Source organism: Cygnus olor, chromosome 5 (assembly GCF_009769625.2).
Source record: "Cygnus olor isolate bCygOlo1 chromosome 5, bCygOlo1.pri.v2, whole genome shotgun sequence".
Classification (NCBI taxonomy): domain Eukaryota; kingdom Metazoa; phylum Chordata; class Aves; order Anseriformes; family Anatidae; genus Cygnus; species Cygnus olor.
Genome location: NC_049173.1, coordinates 36,851,154 through 36,870,380, shown reverse-complemented (window position 1 = coordinate 36,870,380; position 19,227 = coordinate 36,851,154). Strand labels below are relative to the sequence as shown.

Sequence of the window (19,227 nt, the reverse complement as noted above, 5' to 3'; positions counted from 1 at the left end):
TTAGAAACTATTATTTCTGATATACTTCTGCTTTTTCCACCTTTCCGCTAAATCTCATGTGCTACAGCACTAGCAGTCTCCCGGGGAGCTCTGCTACAAGTCTACTTAGCATCTCGCCTGCTCCAGATGCAAAAAAAAGGCACAGAATGGACCTTGGCTGGGAAATCCCAGCTCACCACAGATGTCTTTCTTCCCAGGAGCAGGAAAGAAGGGGAGCAGCCTGAGGACACCTTCCCTGGGCATCCCAGCAAGGGCTGCAGCTGATTCTCTCTTACATGGAATAAACCTCTCCTGAAGCCTGCAAAATCCCAGGTCAGCAGCACAGACTTACAGGGCTAACACTGAAGATGTGCTACACTGCTGACTCACGCCCAAGGGGACCAACAAGCCTGGTGGGGGAATATGGGGCCCATCCCAGGCAAAACAGGACCATCACGGAGGGATCATTTATGGAACGGTGTTTAGAAATCCATAGCTGAACATCAGCATCATGTAGGCATCTGCTGTTGTGGTTTATCCACTGTATTGCTGATATCGATCCTCACATAGTTCACTGATTGCTGGTTAATTATATGCTGCTGCTAAGTCAATATACTGCTTCAGTCCCGATTTGGTTCGAACTGCCTGAGGCCAGCAGTTCCCCCCGCAGCGCAGCGCAGCTCCCTGCCTGCAGAGCTGCTCCCAGCCAGCTGGCCCCCAGCCTGCGCCGGTGTGGTGGCCGCATCCCTCCAGGCAGCAGGGGCTGAGCCCTCCAGGCCCAGCGCAGACCCCCTTGGAGCCGGCGCTGAGCTCCACATGAACACTTCGTGCTCACCCTTCCAGCGGTCACTGCACAGTCTGAGAGCTACGGATGGCTCCTCACAGGATAGGCACAATGCATCTGACCCTGCCAGCCCCAAAACTGCCCAACTGGGGCACCCCCTCACCCCAATCGCTCCCTGCCCTGTGGTACTGGTACCATACAGCGCCCCGTGGCCACCCAACGCAGCCTGCTGAGGCACAGCTGCTCCTGGGCAGCAGGTAAAGTGACCCTTTATAATATATATATATATATATATAGTATGTATATTAATATAAATGCCAATAACTGCCACAAAGAACTGCCCGAGGTAACCAGATGATATTACCTCAGTATTCCTTAGGCAACCTCTGTGCTCTGTCTACTGGAGTTCAGATAACCTTGGGCATGCTACTGTCCCACCATCTTGTTACAGAAAAAGCGTTTAACCATTTCTAAAGGTAAATGAAACGTGAGCCAGCTGGTAAAAGCTGTTTCCCTTTGAACAGAAAACTTGTGTTATTCCACAATGATTTCCTTGTGCAAGTGCAGGTGAGCAGTGAGAGTTACTCCAGAGCTGTAGCAAAAACATAACCCCTAAAGCAGCCAGGGAAGAGCCTGTCACAACTGTTTGCTTAAGTCCCTCTCCTGCTCTAGACAAAGATATGGTGCTTGAGAGCCATCAGGATCTACACAATGGCTCAACGTTTTCTTTCCTGCTGTACCTTTTGTTTTGCTGCAACCTTCAGAGCTAGGGACCATCCTTACAGATACCTGGATGCCAAGAGGGGAGGAGATGATGTGCACTGGGAGGAAAGCTGCTTCTTTCTTCACTCCAAGCTATAATAAGTTAAAGGCAGCGATGCCTGAAAAAGAGCAGATGGCTTCCCAGTGCAATCTGAAGCGTTCATAAGCAATAGGTAGTGCAAGGAGGTAGGCTCCAAGACGCTGTAATTTTGGGGGAGTCTGAGCAGAGACAGCAGTAGGGAAAAGTAGGAAGCAGAAAACAGCCCCTCCTTCCCTTGGCTTCCCTCAACAAGGCTGGAAGCTTCTTCTCCAAACAGTTAGTGGCACGGAAACGAGGAGATAAACCTGAATCTACTTCCAAGACAACCCCACTGACTGAGAAGTCCTGACAGAGATATTGGCCCCACAGCAAGACACCAAACCCCAGTCCCACACTAGGGAAGAAGAGCAAAGCTCCATGGATCTGAGCAAGTAACTCTCATGCATTTCTCTCTATCATTACGGCCACCTTGTTCTCCATCTGCCTTTCTCCAGAGTACTTAGCAATCTGCAGCTAAGCTCCTTCTCAAGCCCTGGAAGCACCCCCACCATGGCCCTGCAGGCCTGCGATTCCCTGTATGATCATCCCCAAGGAGAGAACAACTCCATCTAAACACACCTCTGCTCCACCTTTGGTGACTCACCCCTGAGACACCAGTCAAGGACATGCATTGGGATTCAGATCAGTTGCCTTTGGGGTCAGCACAACATCCTCCTGGCTCAAACAGGCGCAAACCTTGCTCACTTCCCCCATCACCTCCCCACAGTGCCTTCCCTACCCTCTTCCCTGCCTTCATCTCGTATTCCAGAGGCATCTGGCTTACTCAGAGCTCCAGCATTTGAGGGCAAAAAGAGGCTTTGGGATTGACAGCCAGCAACGTAACAGCATTGACAGCAACTACAATCTCATGACAGGTAGATAGGTTTAATTATCCGCGTGGGTGGACAAACCTTCTGGGAGAGCCGTCTGGAGCTGCTGAGCTACAGAGGGTTGGGGCAATACAGCCTTCCCAGAGCAGCCGTCAGACCTGAACAGACTAGGGGCGTCCCTTGATCATGATGCTGTTTCCCCGTGGACTTCCCAACAGGAAATTCCTCTACATGATTTCTTTAGGCTACGCAAAGTCGTTCTGAGGCCTCACCTCACCCTCCCTCTCTGGTTTTCTGGAGATTGATTTAAGCTGGTGAGAATAAATTGAAATTGCAGTATCCCATGGAAAACTGCTATGTGTTGGCCAGGTTCAGTGTTCCTCACTGCCTTAAGCCATCTCAAATGCTGAAGAGGATTTGGTGAGAGTGTTTCACACCAGAGGTGCAAAGCATACAAGATAACTATTTCTCTCCCCAGAGCATACCGACTCCTATTAAAATTTTACTATCTGGGGCAGGAAGGTAGGAAGGACACTTTGCTTGCTCTGCAGCTCACTTCCTTCAGCATACCTGGTATCACATCAGACTGTTGTTACCCAACAAACAGCAAAAAAGAAAAGGATAAGGAAAATTCCCAGCCCATCAAAACCCCCAGGAAGCTTCAGGGAGCAAACCCGTCAGAGAGGACGGTGAGACAGAGGTGAGCAGCCCCAGCCAGAGGGTGGGAAGGGAGCTGCGGGGCCGGCGTGCCGCTAACAGGTTTATTCCGCTGGCAGGGATCCCCTTCGGCAGCAGGCGGGTGAGCGCTGCAGCCCAGCGAGCTCAATCTGTGCTAAGCAGATTAGTTCCTTACCGGTGAAAGGTTCTGGGCAGCGGCAGAGAGTTGCTCACCATGTGACACGAGGGGGCTGTCATTACGTTTCATAGATATGATATAATTATACGTTCCCTGGAGGGTACTTCTAATTGAATTATAGGGTGTCTCACAAGTATTCTGGGCAGCGGTTCGAGGAAGCTCTCGCCACCCAGAACACGATAGAGATACCCTTTAATTCCATTAGATGTACCCTCCAGGGAGCGGGCTGTTACACTGTGCAGCGATTCGCTCAAAACCCATCTCTCCCCGCCAAAATTGGAAAGGAGGTGCCCTTAGCACAAGTTTTGTTGTTGCTGCGTATTTTTCCCTTGGGACTCCTTTGCAGCCTTGCCACCCAGTGAAACTCCCCAGCCTCCAACCCAGGAGAGAAATCCCTCAGCAAGGGCAGCCACTGTCCCCTTTCCGGGACTGTCCCCTTTCCGGAGGGGACAGTGGTCCTTTCTGGGTCACTTCCCAGAACAGACGCAGCACTGCTCAAGGCGTCACATGCCAGGCTAGATGTACAGGGAAGGTCTCAGCTTCCTTTGGAGACCCCTTCTCAGTCTTTCCTAAGACAGTAAGAAGAAGCTCAGGGGTTACCAGGTATGCAGCCTACCTGTCCTCTTGTCCTGCCCTCCAACACAGAGCTGCAAACAGCTACCTGGGACAGGGTCCATCCTCTCTTCTGTGGGCTGTTCACCAGGGAAACCACCCCACACTTACACTTCTCTCCTGCTCCAAGACTGCTGCCTACAACTCACTGTCAGCCAGCAGAGATGTCACAGCTGCTGTATCTTTTGTTTGTTTGTTTTTCTGCTCTGTACCATACAAAGGATGGGATAATCGGGCCCCTGAGCCTATTATTTTTTCCGTCACCTCAAGGGAAAGCCAGCACCAGCTGCCCACCACAAAGTCGAATGACCTACTGAAGCTGCCATCAGTTCTGACTCCTACAGACCGCGCTCGCTCCCATGTCTCGCACCACCCCGCTTGTCAGGCCACAAAAAGAGCAAGGAAGACAGCTATGCCAAGGACTTGCTAATTATAGAAAACGAAGATGTTCCTATAGGAAAGGCAGCACAGTCACCGCCGAGATAAAGCACATGGCTGCTCACGCTGGTGTGCGAGCAGCAGCCAGGAGCCCAACGCACTACACCCTGCCCAGCGTGCAGGTATTGCTCTGCAGCATGCAGCTGATCAAACTCCAGGAGCCCGGCTGCCAGGCAAGCAGTTATTGCTCATGCATAGTCCATTTGCTGTGCTTTTGCATTATTCACAGCTCTGCCCACCTCCGGTGGTGTCAGCTAACAGGACACATCTGTGAAAAGCTGCCAAATCACACATTTTCCCTCCCCAACTCCACTACAGAGAGAAAAAAAATACTATGAGTTATCAAAGCTAACACTACCAACCCCAAAATACTTTGGGCATCTTAAAGAAACACTTCTGATGTCTTAGAAACAGACAGCTTAGTACTTATTTACTCTTGCACAGCCAGTACGTTGTCCCTGGCACCTTCTTGCTCACTAGCACTGCAGCCCAGTTATCTCTACTAAAGAAGGCAGAGACAGAAGCATTAAGCCAACATGATCAAGCAGATGAGGTAAAGGAGAGACTAATTCAGGAGGAAAGACAGGTACAACAGAGATAACAGGAGGGGGAATTTCTACATTAAATATTGATGGCTTTACCACACTTTAAGGATAAAAGCAGAGCAACATGGTGCCTAGGTGGTATTTTTTACGAGGGTAGGACCTCTTTGCCTTGCTTATCTCATGGAAAGAAGCACAAATGCACAAAAGGTAATTCCTGCTGCAATTCACTCTAACAACATGCCTTTACATGGAGTACTAGAGAGGCACAGCTGTAAATAAACCATTGTGACACACTCGCTATGCCAGAGCTGCGAAGGCAGGAACAACCACAACTGAAAGCTCTGCTTGGCCAGGTCAACAGTAAAGAAAGAAAAAAAAAAAACCATAAGTGTTGGAGGAGATCATTCCCAATCTAACAGAGAGACCAGAAGATCAGAGCCACAGATCTTACTTACATGGGGAGCAGCATCAAGCCCCAAGCTCCTTTGATACCCAGAACGGCTCAGCACCATCACTTGGGAGGAGCTGGCAAGGGGAAGGGCTGGCCATTGCTCCTGAGCAGCTGGTGTGCATCTGTTCCTGAGAGCACCAGGACATGGTGGAAGCTGTCAGGATGTGACGTCTGGAGCAGGGAGCAGAATTTCCAATCTCTCTCTTCACCTGTTGTCCTGCTGGGGGAGGCCAGCGAACAAAGGAGCCCAGGCGGACATAGGCAGCTATGCACGAGGCTGGGAAGTGGTAAAGGGAGCTTTGAAAAGGCACTGCAACCTGCCCTGCAGCAGACCCATTCAGGAGAGGGGAGGCTCAGCGAGGACAGGGCTGGCAGCTGCTCAGGCTGATCAGGCTCACAGCGTGCAGTCACAGTACCACACTCCATGCGAGGCTCATCAGGCTTCAAGGCAGCCCAGCAGACATCTCCATCAGCCTCCTAAGGACAGGTCCTGCAAACCCTGGTGGGAAGAACTGGTCCTGTTTCCAGGTGTGATGTTCAGGTTTCCATCACACTGCCCTTCCAGCCTAAACCATCCAAATGGCCCAACTCTCTGAGCAGCCAGTGCTCACACTACACCAGGACTGGCTCCAGTTGAAAAGCTAGCAGCAAGAAGTGCTGGCACCCAAGCGGAGACTTGAGGGGCCTCATCTGTCAACGGTCCATCTGCCATGACAGCTGTAAATACATACCAGCCCAGATTCCTCCCAGCTTTAAATCTGCTGTTTTCACTGAAGCTAAACAGAGGATGAATTTGGTCTACGGTACTTACAACGGCTAGAGTGGCAAGTTCTCCTATCATCACATTTTATCCTGCCATGAGGTAAATAAGAAAGAAGCCACGTTGCTAGCAACAGATAAATCACCTCGCATTTGAAACAGGTGCCCTCTTTCACCAAGGTCAGCTTCTCCTATTTAGCCACAACAGAAATGTGCTTGAGGACCTCTGGTCAGGGAGGCTCTAGGCTCTGCCATTCTCCGTTAGAAAAGGATAAGTACATATTTGACTCAGAAACCTTGCTGGCACTCTGATCTGCTAGAAGTCACAGATACATTAAAGTAATGCTGTAATTAATGGTCCCACTGTGGGTTAGAAAAAACAACAACAAACATACCTGCACTGGAGCAATGTAAAGTCTGTCAAGTCTTGCCCCCAGCATTTCTTCTCAGCCCTGAGGCTGCACTATTTAAACTGTGGCTTCTCCCCTTTTTGTAAGCAGGAAACAAAAGTGATCTGTGCCTCTGCAATCCTGTGTGTAAAGTGTGTGTCTGTAGGCCCCTCATTCAAAGGTGCTTCATGCAGTACTGCGCGAGCCAGTACGAGTAAAGGAGGCAAAGCTCACTCAACCCATGGTAAACTTGTTTTATGTTGGATCAGTTCCGGTCTGTTCATTTTTAAATCCAAAACTTGGTTGCATTGTTTTGCATAATGAATTTTCCTGTGTTTGCTCTAAACTAGGAATATCACTGGTTTCCCAGAAACCTCCCAGAGCTGCCCCTCTAAAGGTTTCCTACTCCAGGATCCCATGAGGCTCTCAGGGACTCCTCTGCTAGATCAGAGCACACACCAGCTCTGCAAAGCCTAGTGCACACCTCTCTTTTGAGCTTGGGTTCTTGTTTTATGCTGTTACATAAATTCATACAAATGCCTCCTCTGATGGGCAAGAAGTCACAGTCCCTGAGACAGCATGCCGTTTATCCTTCTTCGTGAACTGATGGCAAGAATGTCCACTCAACACCTGCCAACAAGACTATCTGGGAAGGTAAAGGTCAGCTCAGGGCTCCTCTTCCCAGGATGGTGTCACCCTCTCACATTTGTAGGGGATGATTTCACATACGCTCCAGGAACAGTCGCCTGACACCTTGCGCTAATCCACTGCAGGTCACACCACCTAGACCTCACAGCAGGTCTAATGCAGAAACTCAGTGTGTGTGTGTAAATGACTTCAGTTAGATTAGAACTACTCCTACTGTTAAAAACATTAATTTCAGAGCAAGAAATAAATACAACCACCTTTCACCATGTAGTGGGGTTGTGGTGTTGTTTTTTTGTTTGTTTTTCATTGGGACCAGCTCTGAGACTGCCAATATCAGTAACCAAATCAGGTCACTGGAATATAGAAGAAATATGTTGCCTGGATCAAGAATTCAGATGGACAGGTCAGATAACTAGCCATGAGAAACAAAATTGCTCTTCTCCTTTCTCTTCAGGAAATCATTAAATGAAGCCATAGAGCAGTGTTGGAACTTCTCCTCTGACTGTTCCTTGTAATGCTACTATCTCCTTTTGAGGACAGCTACTACTGCTCTTCCTTAATCTGGATTAAAACAGGAATCAAGAACCTTTAATTTATGTGAAGGTGGAGCAAGAGAAAGCCAGGAGGAGCTCATCCTCTGATGGGAACAAACTGGAAAAGAGTTTGGAGGATTCACTAAAAGTTAAATCTCAAGAGAGCCAAAATGGGAAGGAATGGTGTCCTGAGAGAAGGAAATCAGCTTCATACAGCAAATTCTCATCGCCCAGAATCCCACTATTTAGACTTAACACTTTGAGAGCTGTTCTACTTCAAGCCCAGAACATCAGGATCAGTGCAGAGTGTATGAGGGCTGTGGAACAAGAGTCCAGACTAGATTATCAGAATAATTTCATCATGACCTAGGTCATTAATTTGTGTCACCACAGCTGACATAGATAACCCAGGGTCTGCAGATTCAGTACACCTCTATGCCATACAACCAAAATTTAATTTAGGAAAATGAGCACCCAAAATTGCAGTTACTGTTGACAGCTTGAGGGGGATAGGGAGGTATTTCAGCTGCTGCCTCTATCTGTACCAATCTGCTGCCTGATAGCTGGGGAGGTCAGTGAATCTGCATAAATTCATTGTGGTTTTCAGTAACAGGAAATTACAAGTTTGATGTGCACAGACCCTCCTCTGGAGGGTGCATAGGCCAGCGGTTCAGGGAGATTGGTTTTATTCCTGTCCTTGCCTCTGATCTGCTGGGTAATTCAAAGGGAACAGAAGTCACCTTCTCTGCATTTTTCCCCCCCACTTGCAAATAAGGGGAATAATAACCCCCTGATCTCCTTTGCAAAGTTAGACCTCATGGTGAAACAACACACAGAAGAGCTAAGCATTTCCCTCAAAATGCTGCAACGATGCCTGTGTAGGTGATCAGATTAAAAAATTGACAGTTTCCTCAAGCACTGAATGGCAAAAAGGAAGGACAATTAATTACACCAAACCTCAGTTTGATGTCCTTCAAACAAATAACTGCCATTTACTTTTCTTCACTGCCACCTTTCCCACCAAACAAGGGTGGCACAGCACACAGGAGAGAAGGTGACAGAAGCAGACATGGAAAGGCAGCGTGCAACTTACAAAGAACCTCCTCTGCAAATCATAAAGGCCAAAAGTAAGCAAAACCTCACTGGCTATCAAGGCGGCCTGAACACGTTTGTCCCCAGCAGTATCTGTACTAAAGGAGGAGACAGCCCTCCCATAACTGAGAGCTCTGCCTAACACACACAGATAAATGGCTCTAGGTTTCCACATGTTACCAAAGCCATTCTGACTTTTTTTTTTTGGTTTTGCAGGCTATTTAATGCCAGTTTAACATCACAGCTTCTGTCAGCATCCAGCTTCTCCCTGAGCCATAGGCAATACACAGTACAACGGACTCAGGGCAGATGGCTACACCTTCAGTAGACTGCAAATGCTGAAAACAACAAAGCAACCACATACATGGGCAAGCAACAAAATAGATCTGTTGGCCTAAACATTAACTGCAGCAAACGCCACAGCAGAACTTGTCGCTTTGTCTTCCAGCTGGCATATCAGTTAGCTACTGGTAACTTGTGCACCTTCCTAAAATTTCTGAAGCAAGACAGAAATTTTCATATGAATTTAATAGCAATTTAAATTAATTTAAAGTTTCTTCTCTTGACTTGCTGGGAGTCCACTTTATTATGCAGAAAGAAAATTCTTTAAAAAGAAACTCACTTTTTGCTCCTGGCCCTTCATGATTTCTGTATTGCTTGGACATGATAAAGCAGCTTGGTCAATCCTCTTCTACATTTTCATACATCCAGGAAACCAAAGCTTACTTACATACAAAGTTATTTAATAGGAAAGTGTTTGGTCACCTTGAAAAAAAAAAAAAATCTAAGTTTTGAACTTGATCCTTCAAGAGTTTCCTTTTAGTCAACAAGAAAACTAGGAGTCTACTTCAGCTGCTTAGGTCATACCTGAGCCTCACTGGAGCAGAAGTTCAGAAATAACAAGCATAATGAAAAAGCAGCAGCCTTATCAAGTATTTAAAACCTGATCAATTCCCTGCTCAACAGATGACAGCATTCAAGATTACATAGTTTGATTTATAGCTATCCAACACCCATACACATCCACACGCACACATTGCATATGACCATATTTCAGTAATAACGGCACTGTTTTGAGCTTCCTCATCCCAACCTGCTTTCTTTGTGCTCCCACCCAAACGTGAGCAAGGAAACTTTGACCGTGTTAGTCTAGAAAGAATCACAGAGGCAGTAAGCAAGAGCCGGTGGCAGGATCTGTTTTCCTCTTACTCTGTAATTTATGCATCAACTCAGGTTTTTTTAGTCCCTCATACTTCAGGGAAAGCCTCTTAAAAACAACCCTGATATGGTTTATTTTATCTTATAATGTTTAAGCAAAGTCCCCTTCTCCATTTAGTTTTAAGGGGAAGTGCTCACTGTTATCACCACTGGCCCTGGGGATTTGGTAGATGGCAGTCTCTCTCCAACAGTTTGATCTCAAAGATGCTGTGTAAACCAGTGCCCCTCAGATTAATTAGGGCATTGCTACATTTAAGGAGGCTGACCTAAAATCTACTTAGATTGCCTGCCACTGCAGAATGCAATCTGAAGGCTTTTAATTCATATGTTAGAGAATGAGCTGAGAGTAAACTGCAGCCTTTACCCTCCTCTGGCTTATGCTGAGCAGCATTTCTTTGTGGCTGCAATCATAGCATACGTGCATAACCACAGTAAACCTTAGCACTGTCTTTAAATAGCTGCATGAGGTTTCCCATGCACTTGCTTCCTTCTTGAGTCAAAAATCTTATAAAAGTGACTCCACAAGGAGAATGAATAGGTTAAAGTAGTGAAGGAGGCAGAAACCCATACTGAGTACGTAAAAAATCATGAACAGCTCACACACCAGAGCGGAAACCCATGCTCACATTTCACATTTCTTAAGTAAGGGCATAAGCAGCCAGTTAAAGCAGGGAGCACATACCTCTCCTTGCTTTCTGGCCCCCTGTCCTTAGAACTGTCTCCTGAACATTGTTTCCCTGCTTTTCCTCCTGTTCTGCAAAGGGCTTTGTGGACCCTCAGTCCCCCCTTCAGTGCACAGCAGACCCCAGCACCTCCTGGCAGATCCCCCTCAGTGGGGAGGCGTTTCGAAGGCAGGCCCTGAAACATTCAGCCAGGCACAACCTTGGCTGTTTGGTGACCCAGTGTCTTCATACAGCCTTGTACCACACAATGCAGGGACCACTTACTCACACAATGCCCTCTGGAACTGCAAAATTGCCCCAAACACCCTATATTCACCTGTCCTCCCAAACTAGGGGAAACCAAAACTAGATGGCATTTGCTGATTGTGGTCTGAATTCCAAATCCAGACCTCAATTGCCTCAAGTTTGTTCACAGCCTGAATAATTTCTCAGAATTATTTTTTCTGCATTCAGATTTAGAAACCATAAACAGGAGGTAGAGATGCAACTCACCTATTAGCACCTCCAGGTTTCTACAGCTGCCTCCACCCACACCTCAGCAAAGAATAGGCAGCACCTGACCTGTGTTCAGTGAATTTAAAGGCCAAGGGATGATTACCAAAAATTATCTTCACATGTTTCCAAACCTAAAGTCCATTCCCAGAAGACCTGGAGAGTTAAAATGCAACCTGGGAATGAATAAAGGCAGCTTGCTGGCCTACGTGGTTAGGCTTACTAATTTGAGCAATGTATATCAATTCTAGTTTCAAAATAAATATATCTGTTGTTCCTATGGCCTATGTGCCACAAGGGGTGCTAGAGCTCCCTTGTAGCTGGAAAACTTTGTTCTCAGCAGCCTTCCAACAGAGAATTGAAAGCCACAATAATGCATTAAGTGTGGGCACAATTTTGAGTACAGCACACAGGTTTTATCTGTGCTCTAGGGCATCTTCTCTGGGACACAACCACAGTGCAAAGCATCTGGCATGTACTTGTTTTCTGGACTGCCTTCATTTTCATTAGAGTTTGTCCTACAGGGATGCACATGGTCCTGCTGAATGTGGTTTGTTTTAACCCAAGTGAAGCAAAAATGCAGTTACACTCTGACCTTCTGTCACACTTTTCAAAGACAAAAATAAGTCTTCCATCAGCAGGCAGATAAAAGAGAGTACAGTTTGGAGTAAGATGGCTCATGGCCTTATTCTCTGGTACACCAAACCTGCTGGCCTTTCACTGATGGATCTTGAAGTCTTTTTTCTTCAAGACCTGGCTGGAGCATGGCAGTACCCATTATATAAAATAAGATAGAGTAGATCAGTTGGAAGGGATCTTCAAAGATCATTGAGTCCTACTGTCTGACAACTTCAGGGCTAAACAAAAGTTAAAGCACATTATTGTGGGCATTGTCCAAACATTTCTCAAGCAATGACAGGCACGAGGCACCAACTACTTCTCTAGGAAGCCTGTTCCAATGCTCAACCACCCTCACAGTAAATGATTTTTTTCCTTATATCTAGTCTATTTTAGGCAGTCTCCTCACAGGAGACTGTATCCACACAACTGACCTCTTCATTGCTTTCCCTGGAGAAATTAGCTTGAGGCTCAATTTAGGAGACTACCCTGCCTTGCCCATCTCTCTGAAAAGGCCAGATGAGGACAGCTGATCCTTCTCCATCTCTGGTTGTGGCTGAATCCAGCCAACCAGGAACTCCTGTTCCTTTAATATGGAAGGACACGTACAATCAAGCATCAGGACTGTGTATATTAGCTGGATTAAGTGGTCTAGTGGGCTTAAGGCAGAAGGTGCTACTGAATTAGGGCATCCCTACTCCACAGCATTTAATGTATTAACATCCTTTTGGGTACTGTAAAGGGAGGCTTGGTACAAAGATTTCCTTTCTCTGATGCCAGTTGCAAGTCTGCACAATTCTTCCTTTGATGGCTCAAGTGATTAGGTGGTAACAAGAGGAACCTAGGCACTTAACACCAGGGAGTTTTAGCACCAGGTTCACACCCCCCTCCCTCTCCCTGCTCAGCTAAGGGATTTTTCTCATTCCCCACTAATGTTAACAGCAGGTACTTAAAGCAATTAGACATTATCGCCTCCCTGGTCTTTATTACTTCCTAGCTTCATATCAGCTACTTTGTACGCAATAAAAGTGCTGAATTAACAGGACTGGTGCAGACCATTCTGCTTCCCTTCTTTATTCTGTATGAAAACACTGGGTCATGGAGCCACATGGACAGGCTGCGAGCTGCAGTGTTTTAGACCATTATTGCCAATTGCCATGGTATTTTACAAGGAGAAAAACCACATGTAGTAAAAGAACAGACATAGGAAGATCATAGAGAAGGTGACGTGGGGAATATGGGTAGACCATGGGGACATAAAGGCTGGAAGGATTGCACAAGTCCAAGCAGAACAGCTTGCAGCTGTGCCTATGCTGTGAATTAGGTACCACACAGATCTGTGAGTTGCACAGACAGCCTAAGGACACAGGTATGCGGTAAGGTATGTGTTGCTCATGTGAAAATAAAGCCCCATACCTACTGAGCAGCTCTTGCTTGCCTGGGAATAACTGTTGTCAACTTTTTATCTTGGGATAGCAAGAAACTCCTGTGCCCTCCATGTCTGGTTTGCAAAAAGAGGCTTTCCCATATTTCCCCTGCCAGTTAAAACCTCCCTCTTTTTCTTTTCCCTCTACTTTAACTCACCATTAACCCATAGCTTGAGCGCAGGATCTCAGAAAATGATGTATTTTCATCCTACCCCCTGCAGTATTTCTAAGCCTCACTTTGTCATTCCCTCTCAGGGGGATTGTCATTTCCCTCTCAGGAATGACTCTCCTAAATCCTGCTGTCGGTTCTTGCCTGAAAGAGGTAAGTAGGGAAACTGAAGGAAAGCTGAAGAAAGGAGCCTGTCCCTCGTCAGCGTTCACCTGTAATGGAGGCAAAATGTGGGGTTAAGCACCAAAACTAGACCCAGAAACAGAAATGAATGGGGTACTTACACAGTTTCATCATTCTTGAACTCCAGCTCCCCATAAGTGTCTTCAAAGTCTTCTCCACCTCCTTTTGCTGTCCCTTCTACTGTCCTAAATGGCACTATGACTGTACCCCGAGCACCTGATGTCCTTAGGACTTTGACTTCCATCACACCAATGCTCTCACTGACATGTATAACATCGCACTCAAATGTGAAGATGCCAGCATGGTCATCATCCAGTATAGTCACTGTGGCCACACAAGGAGAAGCCAGTATGGCCTTTGGGTACGGGGAGTTACCAAGCTCTGGAGGTTCCTCACTCTCAACCACACGGAGGTTACTAAGCCGAACAAAGAAATGCTCATCTTCCTCAAAGATGTCATCATCAATAATTCCCACTGAGAATTCCTTCTGGGTCTCCCCTGATTTCAAGACAACAGTCCCCTCTGTAAACTCATAGTCAGCACCAGCATTGGCAGAGCCATCCTCTGTTTTATAGTCCACATAGATGGTCTTGGACACGTCCCCTCCTTTGCGCACCACTGTCAGGAGAACAGCACCACAGTTCTCAAGACACTGGTAGGAGCACGGGTCAAAATAAATTTTGGAGATGAATTCCTCAGGTTCATCTGGCCGCACCTCGTGCAAGCTGGTGCTCTTCTTGGCTTGCTCAGCTGCATGCTTCTTCAGAATATTGCCAGCTCCTGTCATCATTCTGGTAGCCTGAATGCGATAAAAGGCTCTGCTCTTCTGCTGATGAGACAAGGCATAGTAGTTAGCCATTTCTACCAGCTGGTCCAAGTCCTTCTCTGGGTGTTTTTGCTTCAGATCCTTAAGGATTCGGATCATCTCTTTGCGAGATTCATCTACCTCCTTCCCCTCCACAGTCACTAAGTTTCCATCCAGAAAGTGGGAGTTCATCATCTTGCCATCCATCTCAATTCCCTTAGGGTGATCGCCTTCTGATTCTATGATAATGCCCCTGTGCTTGTCAGTACGGTACTTTTTGTGCATATACTTATAGAAAAGCAGACGTCTATCTGCTATCCAAGCCAGAAGGACACAAAGTGGAAAGAAGAAAAGTGTGAGCAAACCTTCCCAGACCTGAACCACACCTGGAGAGAAGACAGCGAGAATCATGTACAACCAGATGTAAGCAAAAATGCTCCATGCAGCTGTGACAAAGAAAACTCTCAGGTGTTTTATCTTTCTGGTTTCCCCATCGGGGATCACGTAGACACAGATGGCAATGATGATAAACATATTGAAAGCAGCGCTGCCAACAATTGTGGATGGCCCCAGGTCTCCAGCTATGAATCCATGCCCGCACACTTCTATCAGAGATAGAAGGATCTCAGGAGCAGAGGAGCCCAGAGCCATGAGAGTCAGGTTGGAAACAGTTTCGTTCCAAATCCGAATGGTGGTTGTTGTGGTCTCTCCATTGGGTTTCTTAATTGTGATTTCTTTCTCTTGTGATGTAATGACCTCTATAGATGCCATGAAACGATCTGCAATGATGGAGACTCCAAGGAACATGTAGATCAGTGCTACAAAGTACACAATAACGCGGGCAATTTTGTCCCCAAGGGATGGGTTTTCTGGGTACCATATTGGCAGGATAACACCCTCCTTGCAGTCAAAAGATCCTGAACACGAGCTGTTTTGTACTGAACTGGTTGAGTCTCCCGTCAGGCCAGCATCCACCTGCAAACCATGCAAAAACAGCACAAAAGTAACCAGCCCAAAATGGAGGAAGGCTGAGGTGAGAGGCTGCAAGCTTAACCACGCCATACACAAGATGCAACTTCCACTGTGTAGATCCAAAAAGGCCGAGAACCTGAAACAAACAAAACAGAGAGGGGGGAGGGAAGCATGAGAGAAAATAAAGACGCAACATTTACCCAAATGCACTTCAGTATCTCACCATGGAAGAGTACTGGTAGAGATGCAAGGGTTGTCTCTCTGTCACTCTGAAGAAGATATTAGCAGGGACTCTAACAAAGTGCAGCACTTACATGCCCAGCAGATGAAGATGAATTGCTAAAAAAGTAACTCAGAGGAAAACTATGTAATAGCCTGCGCTTGACCTACAACGTATGCAATAGGAGTACTGAGTGCTCAGCTGCCGCTCTCCTAATGATGCCACCATGTTCCCCAGAACACAGCAGTTCAACTCAGCACAAGAAACCAAATCTAAAGGCAACCCTCTCTCAGCACCCAGGGAATAGGACAAGTCAAGGAATCACGAGCAACACAAGAAGCGCCATTTAAGGCCAGTGAGCAATTTCCAAATGAAGTTCATTTGTAGGACATAATTCAGTTACGGAGTACCTTGGTGGCCAAACATCCCCATAGGCAGCACCTCATGATAGGCTGCAGAATGTCCAGAAGGGTCCCAGGGCTCCCCTAACCTTCTGACGAGCAGGGCCCCCACATTAGAAAGTAAAGATGTCACCAGGGAAATAGGGAAGAGTACTTGTGCTTGGCAAAGCTCTGAAGGCCATTTCTCACCAGCTTTTCCACTCCTCCACACTGGAGGATCACGTTTTACATCAGTAATCCTACTTTCAAAAGGTCACAGAAACCTACAAAAACACCACAAAGATCTGTGCTCACAAACCGACAAGATACAGCAAAATGCATGTACTCACAAATACTCCTCCTGTGTCCCTAAGAAAGTGACGTATTTTCAATTACCCTCTAAAATGAAAGTAATCTCTAAGCTAAAATGCCAGGCAAAAACAAAGCAGCTGATTGATGTATCATGTAGATTTGGGCGTATCAGTGCACAATAGTGCCTTCTGTTACTTGTGGACTACATTGCTGTAGGACTTGTACCAATTAAAATTGGAATCTCAGCCCTTCACTTTGTCATGGACCACACTATTCTCCTTCCTTTACACCAGACATCAGGAAGAATTTGGTCTCAGGATTAGCTGAAGAACCACATTTGTGAGTCCAGCCACAGCAAGTATCTCATAGGAAACATCAAACTTAATAGCAGCAGTATCTAAAGTATTCGGATGGTTCAAGAGCCTTAACTCCCACTAACTTTCATTGAGGATTGTACTGCTAAATCAGTAGGACCAGAATTCATTTCCCCTGCTGTAACTATCTAAATCTCGGGCAGTAAATTAAATTAAATTTAATAAATTAAAAGTCGTCTAGGCTCCCTTTGTAGTCAGAGGAAAGAGACAGTCAGTTCCAGGAGATGATCCTTCCTGTCCCACCCCATTCTGATCCAAAAGATGTATTTAAGATGCACACCTCCAGAGGGAATTTTGTCCTTTCCCATCTCTCTCCATGGTTCAGAGACTATGTCCAGACAATTTAGAACAGACACCTAACCTTCAGATGGAGGCAGTTCAAAGGGATGAACTGGTCCCTGAACACCTGAGGAGGTCCCGTTCCGCCCCCCATCCTTTTGCACTGTATGTATTCCTGGCTACATTTTCATTTTATTAGCATTAACAAAGGCATCTCAAATGGCTATTTTATCACTATGTTGTGTTGCTCACATCTTCCCAAAAAGCGGGTGCAATCTTCCCAATATCAACAAAAGTGTTTTCAACTTTCAGATAAAAATCTATAAAGACAAAGCAAAACAGGAAGGAAAGCGTGAACAAGGACTGCAAATGAACAAAACCATCCCTGACAGAGCACAGCAGAGGGAAGAGAATTGATTATGCAGTATCAGGATCACAAATCCATATCTGACACTCTTGATATGAAAAAATAATATACTTCTTCATGTCACCTGGACTAATTCAGAAGAGACAGATTTTCCCACATTAGCCTACTTCTCTCTCAAATGTTGATTTATCTTTCTTTATACCCCATCCCTGGGGACCAGGGAACATCAGCCCCGGGGAGGGCTGTTGGGCAGCCTAGCTTTCTCATCATCTCCCTTCTCACAGGGAAGACCGGGCTACCCAGCACACACAACCTGGCTTCAGTTTGACACTCCCATTCTGTTCTTCCTCCCTCTCTGCAGGGTATATTACCAGGCTCAGGGAAATCCCTGAGAAAGGGACAGAGTCACAATGAGCAGCGAAGGGCTGCGAGGTAGATGCGTGCACATCCACGGTAAGATGACGTTTTCCAGGTGCCCCTGGTTCCAGGTACATGCAGAGAGCAACTGCACGTGCACAGCGGCTCCAGTACACCCCGGGCACATCACTCCTTTCCGTACTGCAATTGCTGGCAGGTATCCATGAACCTCTTGACTCCTGCAGCTTCCAGAGGCTAGTTAACTGTACAGCAGCCAGTAGGCACAGTGTCTTCCAGGATCACCCATGTAGAAACGTCTGACAGAAAGACAGGAGTCATTTCAGAGCCATCTATGTGACTCAAGCTCCTAAATTTGGTTTCAAACATGACTTTACAGTCTAAGTATCACTTAAATTCAGAGCCCTGTCTAGTAGTAGCACAATGACTAAAATGCCCTCTGAAATAAATCACTGCTACCCTCTCTCTGTGGTACGACCACCTTGTGTCATTAATACTCTACATCCACCTCAGTTAACACTGTGATGGTTTCTAACACTAGCCATGCCTCAAACAACCAGGGGCCTCTCCAGCCCCTGTTCAATTTTTAATTTGATTTTACACAGAAGGTAATTCTACTACTATTCCTCAAACTAATCGCATATTGCTTCAAAAACACCCTCTGTCAGGTCAGCCTCTGTGTATGCTTTTGGACCTCCAAACTCAGACTATTGGTTGTAGGCTAAAATCTCAGAATTTGAGAAGACATTTTTTTCACTGGTTTTCACTTGCCCTGACAAACATTTTAAAGTTAAGTGGAGGTCACAATCATTTTCTAAAATGATACAACAATGATCCGATCCTGCTATTTTTGACACAGACCAAACTCCCCACTGAGATCAATAGGAACTTTGCCCATGGACACACTGCCTAATAAGATCTTAATATGCTTTCATTAACATGAACAGCATTAACCTAACCCATCTGAAAAATACAGGGAAGCATTCTGACTCCTCCCATCCCCCTTGGGAACCGGTGCAAAAGTGCTTCACAACTCAGAATAAAACTATTAAATTTTAAAATTGCGTTAATAAAATATTGAAGTAACAATTCTAACATTCAGAAGGCAGAGGATGGAAGAGTTAAAACTCGCTCTGTAGCTCCAGGTCAGCAAGGTTGCTTATACAAGATGCAGCGTTGTGCTCAGATGTATCCCTACACTCAGTCCAGAAAACCTCAAGAGGGGACCTGTGTGTGAAAGTCAGTTGGCATTGGGTGATCTTCGGCTTTATGCCATCGAGATCACAGTTCTGCTGATTTCCCCCACCTCTTTGCTCTCAGACATCTCACACAGATCTCTGCCCCCACTATCATTGTCACATTGAATACATGCAAATAAAGGCAGTGGTACTGAGCGAAGTGCCCCCTGTCTGGTAGGACAAGTTATGAGAGCAGTCCATCAGTGCCAAAGAGAGACCAAAAGCTGAAAGCACCAGTGCAGCAGAAGGAGACGGTGTTCAATATGAAGGCTCTGGGAAAACACGTAGCAGTATTTTTTTAGCAGGGGGAACTCCTTCCACAAGAGTTGACAATGGCCACGTGGATCCATAAATCCAT

At 46.3% G+C, this 19,227-nt stretch overlaps 1 protein-coding gene across 3 annotated transcripts in view; it reads right to left on the bottom strand.

Annotated features, from left to right (window-relative positions):
- SLC8A3 (solute carrier family 8 member A3) overlaps nt 1-19,227 on the bottom strand; it is a 101,393-nt gene that overhangs the window by 67,380 nt on the left and 14,786 nt on the right. For all 3 annotated transcript variants that reach the window (XM_040560365.1, XM_040560366.1, XM_040560367.1), the window contains exon 2: nt 13,649-15,460. In XM_040560365.1, coding sequence (XP_040416299.1) covers nt 13,649-15,414 — 1,766 coding nt within the window. In that variant the 5' untranslated portion in view covers nt 15,415-15,460. The remainder of the gene's footprint in view (nt 1-13,648; nt 15,461-19,227) is intronic.